The sequence below is a fragment of the Phacochoerus africanus genome, chromosome 9 (genome assembly GCF_016906955.1).
Source record: "Phacochoerus africanus isolate WHEZ1 chromosome 9, ROS_Pafr_v1, whole genome shotgun sequence".
Classification (NCBI taxonomy): Eukaryota; Metazoa; Chordata; class Mammalia; order Artiodactyla; family Suidae; genus Phacochoerus; species Phacochoerus africanus.
In genome coordinates this window covers 99,072,990-99,082,471 of record NC_062552.1, presented here as the reverse complement: position 1 = coordinate 99,082,471, position 9,482 = coordinate 99,072,990, and the positions used below count along the sequence as shown (strand labels likewise).

The window sequence follows — 9,482 nt, the reverse complement described above, 5'->3', positions numbered from 1 at the left end:
TGTGCCACAAAGGAAACTCAATTTCACTATCTTTTGCTAAGCAAAGCAATTTCTCAATTTCATATTAACAGAAGGCTGAAATATGACCTGGAAAAATGTGTAAACATATTGATATAAAACCTTTCAGCAGATTTGGGGTAGAAAATGGAAACATTCTTAGAACTTATCTAAGAGCTGGGTAAATAAATAGCCTCGTGTACACATTGCATACCTGCTTATGTTTATTTACATTTAAAATTTTTACTTTATAATAAAGGAGAAAAAAATGACTACAGTGTTAGTCCAATTGGACTCTCACTGCTTTCTCAATCAGCCCACCACATCTAGTATGCTTGCCTGATTAGCACCTGAAACAGCACTCTCTACAAAATAATCATCAGCCTCTACTGCCACATAAAGTTTATCAGGAAGCACTATGATAAGATTCAGAGAAACAACAAAGTTCTCAAAGGAAAAGAAGTGCAGGGGCTGTCAGGGAATAAAACTTAGAATATTGGGGTTGTTCTCAGGGACCATTTTTGGAAGATTACTTTATAAACATAAATAACTCATTTGCCTCAAATGTTTTCCTTGAGTTCCCATTGTGGCTCGGCGGTAACAAACCCAACTAGTATTAATGATGACATGGCTTCGATCCCTGGCCTCACTCAGTGGGTTAAAGGATCCGGAGTTGCTATGAGCTGTGGTGTAGGTTGCAGACACAGCTCAGATCCCACATTGCTATCGCTGTGGTGTAAACAAAAATTTCTCTTTAAAATTTACTTAAAAAAAAAAAACTCCATTTGTACAGTCTGTCAGGATAAAATGCCAGTAAGTACTGAGTACCGGAGTTCCCGTCGTGGCGCAGTGGTTAACGAATCCGACTAAGAACCATGAGGTTGTGGGTTCGATCCCTGCCCTTGCTCAGTAGGTTAACGATCCGGCGTTGCAGTGAGCTGTGGTGTAGGTTGCAGACGCAGCTCAGATCCCGCGTTGCTGTGGCTCTGGCATGGGCTGGCAGCTACAGCTCCGATTCGACCCCTAGCCTGGGAACCTCCATATGCCGTGGGAGCGGCCCAAGAAATGGCAAAAAGACAAAAAAAAAAAAAAAAGTACTGAGTACCTCAAGGTAGTCCTTAGATGGATTAGCACTGGCATCATGTGGACGCTGGTCAGAAAAGCAAAATCTCAGGCCCACTCTAGCCCTACTAAGTATGCATTTTAACAGGATCCCCCACGTGATTCAGGTGCATGTTAAAGTTTGAGAAAAACTACTTTCTTCCTGTAGACAGATGTACACATATAAAATTATTTTATTTATAGGGTCAACTGAGGAAAAAACATGTTGGTTTCCTTAACTGCCACATCAAGAATGGTTGTCAAGACTTTCATGTCATTTTATATCAAATTGAATAGGCAACATGGATTAACTAAGATTTCCAAATTGTAATTAATCTATGGGCAAATGGTAAAGATAACCCAGAAAGTTTAAGCAATTTAGTAAAAATTTCTTAGGTATATTCATCCTCACACTAGAATATGCCAGCGTATACAAGTCCAGTTCTTCATATACAAACCTGAAAACCTCAAAGTATAAGCTTGATGGCAAAACATGACTTGACTTGATATTAAGCTATTAATGTAGCTTATTAACCCAGTGACTGTGATCATTCCTGTTCTTCTGCAGAAACGTTAATGTACAAATCTGGGAGCCTGACACAAACCTCACTTGAGGTATTATGAAGTACACAGTATGAAAATCTAAGGGTTTCACGTAAGGGCCCTTTCAAGGTAAATAGAGTGAAAGAGCAAAAGAGACCAAAGCAAGGAAAATTAAAGCTGCTTGAGTAAACTTTCATGCTAATGCTGGCTAAATAAAAACCACCTAATATGATGCCTTAAGAAGCAATACCAGAGTTCTCTTGTAGTGCAGCAGGTTAAGGATCTGGTGTTATCACTGCAGTGGCTTGGGTCGCAGCTGCGGCTTAGGTTCAATCCATGGCCCAGGAATTTCCACGTGCAACAGGTGCTCCAGTAAAGGGGAAAAAAAAGCAGTAGCAGCAATAATATGACAATATGGAGTAGCGCAATAAACTGCTCAAATGAAATTACACTGGGGGTCAATCAGAAAAGACAATGAATTTGTAAATGGCAAAGAGCATATTTCTGAAATTTTCCCTTGAGAAACAATTTAAAATATTATAACACTGAAAGGGGTATCTCCATAGATGTTTAGATAATCCAAAATAAGGGAAGTGGCCTCTTTTTTTGTTGTTGTTGTTCCTTTTAGGACCATACTCGAGGCATACAGAGATTCCCAGGCTAAAGATCAAATTAGAGCTGTAGCTGCCGGCCTACACCACAGCTCACGGCAACGTTGGGTCCTCAACCCACTGCGCTAGGCCAGGGATCGAACCTGTGTCCCCATGGTTACTAATCAGATTCATTTCGGCTGAGCCATGACGGGAACTCCAAAACAGCCTCTTACTTTCAGCTTCTAATATTCAAAAATCAAGTCCATCAAAAATTCTCCTGTATTTTCAACTTAAGTTTCTAGTATGCAGTACACAATTACAACATGATGCCATTTATTTAACAAGACTCTGGAAGAATGAGTCTCCGAGATCAAATATATACATTTTTAATATCTGAAATATTTACATAATGGAACCATGTCATGGTCCAATGTTAAGAACAGTGTTTTCAATTGTCCTCTTAAGATGTAAAAAAAATCTAGTAACTCAAACTCAGTTACGCTTTTTTTTTAACACCGCTCCCCCAATCTTTATCTTTTTTAAAAAATAAATATTCAGGACACAGGAATAGCTGCACCTAATTTCTGTTAAGAACTGTTTTAAAACTTGTTACATTTTCAGGTAATTTTGCTCCCTTGTGAAGTTCTGATCTACAATAAAGAAATCCCCATCAATATCTTTAAAGTTTTGATGAGCAGAGGTAAACGAGGTGTGTGTCTGCATATACACACACACGATATAAACCCTTTACAGAACAAATAGTGGTAACTGCCTTAAACAATTTATTCTTAGAATTAAGAATGTAAAGTCTATAAATTGCCATGCTGAATTTCTATTGTACTTTTTGTCAAATGTTCCTAGCTTGTAAAAATGCCTACTTTTATCTTTTGCTGATTTTTTAAAGGATTTTTTTCACTTATAGTTTTGATTTTTTTTTTAACAAAAGGGTACATAAAAATTAAATCAAGGACCAATTAGTGCAAAAATGCATTAAATAAAGCTCTCCAGAATCTAAGGATCTGCCTCATTCTGAACAATGAAATGGGGGGGGGGGGGGAAATATCACTATGATTCACACTCACTTAAAAGAGAGGGCCGACACAGCCATTGACAGAAAAAAAAGCAAACCATTCTGTTCAACATTCTGCTGGCTTGCCACAAGAGAATACCATGCTCTGGGAGACTAATAACCTAATTATCCCAGACATTTGGGTTGGCACGATACCATGTTTCCTTTACAATTCTATTCTTCAATTAGGAAATGTTTAAGGGAACCCTCCAAAGCCAATTAGGGAAAAGTAAGACTTTTATACATACACTCACACAAACACACCCATACAGAGATACAGGAATGGATTGTCTACTAATTTTCGCACTCTAATTTTAAATTCCATGCCATCATGAGGGCCTGCTGTTGTTGATCAAGGCGGTAATAGGTGTGACTGATATTCTTTCAATTAAAAATGTTCATGTTGGTGCCTATACAGTACAGTTCAATATTAAGTGCAATTCTGCAAAAGAATTGGGGAGTCATTTTAATATTTACAAAGAACAAATCAGCAGAACAAGATTATATCAGATAGGCTGTGTACAGTAGCTGCGGCTTATAAAACATACCAGTAATTTGTACCTGGTGAGTATAAAGAAAACCAAAATAAGATTCAGATGTCTTTACAACCAAAGGAGTACACAGGGCATCAACAAATTATAGAGGACAAAAAAATTCACATTTTCTACATTAAAAAAAAATTACAGATCTCACAAATGTCTCTGAAGACAAAAAAAATCTCAAAGTCCTTTGAAGGGTGGGAAAGAAGAATCTGAAATGGAACTCTAAATTTAAAAGAGTTTTACTTCACAAGACCAATTTTCTTGGCTTCTGTTTCATATATCAACAATCTCCACATCTTGACTATAAAAACTTCTGCTTCTTCATCAAGTACCTAGAAAAGGAAAAAGGAAAAACACAAAAAACAGTTACACAGGTAAAATAAGCAATTATCAGAATCTCCCAACAACGATGACTGGTATAAATAAAAAAGGCTTTTATCTACCAAGAAGAATTTACTTTAAATAAATAAAATGACCTGAAGAAAATCTGTCTATCGAGAGAAATGTATTCAGTAGTACAATAACCACCCCCCAAAAAAGAGGCAGTGAGCAAAATCCCATGGCTTACTAACACTAACACAGCAGTGCTTTTTAAAAAGATTTTTAAAAAATTTATAGTTGATTTACAATGTTGTGTCAATTTCTGTTGTATAGCAGTGATCCGCTCTCCCTCCCTCTCTCTCACTCACACTCCTCCGCGCGCGCGCGCGCACACACACACGTTCTTTTTATCATATCACCCCCCATTATGACCACAGTACTTTTCGGCTTCAACTTTTATCTTTACAAACACTACATTTATACATGTCTTTGAAAACACCACTGCAAGTTACACAGAACTACTTACAGAACTAAAGAGCATCTCATTTACCTCTCCCAACAACTCCATAATCTTAACATTTATCGAGTCCTTATTATGTGACACTGAAATACTAAATGAGAATACATATATCTTTTTTTTTTTTTTTTTTGCTTATAGGGCTGCACCTTCAGCATATGGAAGTTCCCAGGCTAGGGGTCAAATCAGAGCTACAGCTGCGAACAACCTACATCACAGCTCAGGGCAACACTGGATCCCTTAACCTGCTGAGCGAGGTGAAGGATCCAACCTGCATCCTCAAACACTAGTCAGGTTTGTTATCACTGAGCCACAATGGGAACTTACTGTATAGCATTTTAATATAGTGTATAGGACCCAATAAACAAAGGGAATACTATCATCTCAAAGGACACAAGACTACTGAATAAATAAAAGGTCTTTCCCCTTTGACAGATCAAATTATCTCTGAGTTAGGTTGTTGTTGATTTTTTTTGTCCATTTAGGGCCACACCCAAGACATATGGAGGTTCCCAGGCTAGGGGTCCAATCAGAGCTACAGCTGCTGGCCTACACCACAGCCATAGCAATGTGGGATCCCAGCCGCGTCTGCAACCTACACCACAGCTCATGGCAACACTGGATCCTTAACCCACGGAGCAAGGCCAGGGACCGAACCCGCATCCTCATGGAATACTAGTTGGGTTCATTAACCACAGAATCATGTCCTCATCCCACACATGTGGCACTTCACACCAGGGCTGCTGTGCAGTAAAATGGAAATAGCAAGGGTCCTTCTACATGAGTACTACTGTCATGACGGCATGTGGACTAAGGCTCAGGACTCTGGAGACAGGTCAGGTTAGGAATTAAAATCAGATCTCCAGTCAGAACTCAGATTCAAATCCCACTTCTACTTCCTATTAGTTACTTGTCCTTGGTTGGGTTAATTAATCACAATAAGCCTCAGTTCTCTTATCTGTAAATAGAGGATATAGGAGCTATGTCATACTGGTTTTACTGTAAGAATTAAAAGAGTAGATATCTACAAAGTGCTTTGGAGAGTACTTAGTACCTGAGTGATCAATCAATAAGTACCAAAGAGAAGCCAGAAAATTAATTTTCTTTCCTGCATCTGAAGCATACAGAACTTCCTGGGGCTAGGAATTAAACCCAGGCCATGGTAGCAATCTGAGCTGCTGCAGTGACAACGTGGGATCCTTAACCCACAAAAATTGATTTTTGAGGAGTTCCTGTCTTGGCTCAGCAATTAACGAACACGACTAGCATCCATGAGGACACAGGTTTGATCCCTGTCTCTCAATCACTGGGTTAAGGATCCCGAGCTGCTGTGAGCTGTGGTACAGGTCACAGACATGGCTTGGATCCCATGTTGCTGTGGCTGTGGCAGAGGCCAACAGCTACAGCTTCGACTGGTACACAGCCTAGGAACCTCCATATTCTGAGGGAACAGCCCTAAAAAATACCAAAAAGTAAAAATTAAAAAATTGATTTTTGAGAATTTCCCTATATTTCTCATGATGACAAAGAACTTTAAATAAGACATCTATAAGCCACACTTAACCAACAGTTTAAAAGAACTAGGTTGCAACATTAATTTGGAAATTGTACCCCAGAAATAATATAGACACTGGCACATATATGTAACCAAAGTTTATTATCGGATGTAAAATGAAGAAGGTACAATTTGAAAAAGATAGATTTCTAATAAGAGTAAAATACTACTTGAGCTAAACATTCAATCTCATTTATTCAAGAAATTTATTCAAGTGGGTTAATGAGCTATTACCAGAACTGGTTGACAATACTAGCTCAATTGGTTTCCACCTCCTACTTTGATCAACAAGCCAGAAAATAATCAAAAATAACATAAGGAGTTCCCGTCATGGCTCAATGGTTAACGAATCTGACTAGGAACTATGAGGTTGTGGGTTCAATCCCTGGCCTTGCTCAGTGGGTTAAGGATCCGGCGTTGCTGTGAGCTGTGGTGTAGGCTGCAGATGCGGCTCAGATCCCGCACTGCCGTGGCGTAGGCCAGTGGCTACAGCTCCGATTTGACTGACCACTAGCTGGGGAACCTCCATATGCTGCCCAAGAAATGGCAAAAAGACAAAAAAAATATACATATACAGGATCAGGAGGTAAAGAGTCTAATTATATTCCAAACATCAAAGTATTTCAACAGATCAAAATGGATTAACACTGACCCATAACATCCTCACCAACAATGATTATATCTCTCCCAAGGCCAAAAAACCCACAAAACTGATTTTATAAATTCCTTAACTCAGGCCCAACTATGAAATTCTCTTCTCTTTACCCAAGGATAACTTTTATTGTTTTTTATCTTTTCAGGGCCACACCTATGGCATACGGAGGTTTCCAGACTAGGGGTCAATCAGAGCTATGGCTGCCAGCCTCCGCCACAGCCACGCCGGATCCTTAACCTACTGAGTGAGGCCAGGGATTGAAACTGCGTCCTCATGGATGCTAGTCAGATGTTTTCGCTGAGCAATGAGGACTCCCTAGGATAAGTTTTAAATAGGCTGGAAAGTCAAGGAAGTTTCAGATTCTATTCCCAAAGACTGGGATCTATTTTTTTTTTTTTTTGGTCTTTTGCCATTTCCTGGGGCCACCCTCACAGCATATGGAGGTTCCCAGGCTAGGGGTCCAATCGGAGCTGTAGCCACCAGCCTATGCCACAGCCACAGCAATTACGGATCTGAGCAGCGTCTGCAACCTACACCACAGCTCACGGCAACACCAGATCCTAAACCCACTGAGCAAGGCCAGGGATCGAACCCGCAACCTCATGGTTCCTAGTTGGATTCGCTAACCACTGCGCCACGACGGGAACTCCATATTTACGTTTCTCCTTTCATCTAAGGCTCAGCCTTATGGCATCAACAAATTTTTCACAAATGGTTTATCAGGAATTTTAAAACAGCTGCACTGGGCTGGCTGAGCAGTGGAAAACTTAGACATCATATCGTGCCTGCACGCAAAACATCTTGACCTAGAGCCCCTTGTGGTCAGGCACTCCACCACGCCACTCCCCAACACTGACCACAGTCCCCGCAAGTCTCCCCAGTCACCTATCATCTCAATCATGCTTAATATTTCTCCTGCCTTCCTGAATCCCCTTCCCACTTTGCCCTTTGGACCCTATTCCACTTCATGTTAACCATCCTCAACTTCTTTACTTACGCTCTGCTTACGTGAAAATCTCGTATGTCCCCTAAAGACCCTGACGGTCCTGTACCTTTGGAAGCTCCTCACTTTCAAAGCCTTAGTCTCCCCAAGACAGGGGAAGCCACTGGATCTTCACTATTTCTCTCTCGTCAACAGCTTCTCCTTTGAGGTTCATGAGACCTCACTACACCATCTTTTCACTCCAGTAGTGGCTGTCCAGCAAATATCTCATTTGACATGCACATTAAATGAGTTCTCTGGCAGCTTGTTCTTGTATTTCTCACTAATCCCAGTCCCAACACCCAGGAATTTTAATTTCTATGTGTTACGACCCAGCTTAGAGCTTACTGATATTCCAAACAATGACATCAACTCTGCCCCAGAAACTCCCTCCCAGAGCCATACTTTGCACCTTGCCATCATCTGGACTGACTCACCACTTGTACTGTTAAATATTCTACTCTCTAAACCTCTTTCCAAATGTTTCATTCAAATACATCTCTCACAACTTCACAGAAATCATCAGTCCTTAATTCATTCAAGCCACCAGCTCCATTCCAATATTATTTCCTTCTCCTCCTAGACTGGAGTTTATAGTCTATTCAATCACTCTCTCTCACCTTTACCATCAATTCTCTTCCTCCTTTTTTCCTCCCTCATATATCAATGCAGCCAATGACCCTAGTATTCAAATTAAATATAGCTGGGAATTTGATATTTAACTACAGCCAATCCAATGGACACCTGTCCAAGTGACAAAACAGTTATATAGTTTTCAAGTCTCAATTTAGATGCTAACTGCTATGAAGATTTCCCTAATTGCCCTCAACACCATCAGATGCTCTATCTCCTCTGCCCCCGTTATCCTTTTACATATCCCCATTATGTTAAGTATATTACAGCATCGATATTGGCACACCTGTTTCTCTGCTAGTTCTTTAAGGGCAAATATTCCACCTTTGTTATGCTTCTAGCACACTGCTCTACCCAGTAAGTACTTATTCTTCTCTGAATGTATGAAGTGATCCAGAATTTATATATATTTTTTGGTCTTTTTGCTATTTCTTGGGGCCGCTCCCACAGCATATGGAGGTTCCCAGGCTAGGGGTCCAATCGGAGCTGTAGCCACCGGCCTATGCCAGAGCCACAGCAACGCGGGATCCGAGCCGCGTCTGCAACCTACACCACAGCTCACGGCAACACCGGATCGTTAACCCACTGAGCAAGGGCAGGGACCGAACCCGCAACCTCATGGTTCCTAGTCGGATTCGTTAACCACTGCGCCATGACGGGAACTCCCAGAATTTATATTTATACACAAACACCAATGGCAGAGGACAGCAAAGACTGATAAATCAATAAAATTCAGAAAAGTCAGTTCACATTGATATTAAAATGTTAATAACAGTAAATTTCTAACTTACCATGGCAACATCATCTAAAATGCTCTGAGGTGAACTATGAGCCATAACCTAAAAGAAAAAAAAAATTGTCATTTTGAAAATAAACTAAATGTTAGTAATATAGTAGAAAAAAAGATCTCATGGTGCCCTCAAACTAGCATGAGAATTTCTCATGACTGAAGAATCTCTCTCTCTATATATATG

The 9,482-nt window shown here is 40.1% G+C and overlaps 1 protein-coding gene across 1 annotated transcript in view; it reads right to left on the bottom strand.

The window, feature by feature from the left end:
• Positions 1 to 2,597: 2,597 nt before the first annotated feature.
• RBM25 (RNA binding motif protein 25) overlaps positions 2,598 to 9,482 on the bottom strand; it is a 62,225-nt gene continuing 55,340 nt past the window's right edge. The window contains 2 exon segments of the mRNA XM_047794653.1: positions 2,598 to 4,177; positions 9,300 to 9,347. Of these exon segments, the coding sequence (XP_047650609.1) occupies positions 4,085 to 4,177; positions 9,300 to 9,347 (141 nt within the window). The 3' untranslated portion in view covers positions 2,598 to 4,084.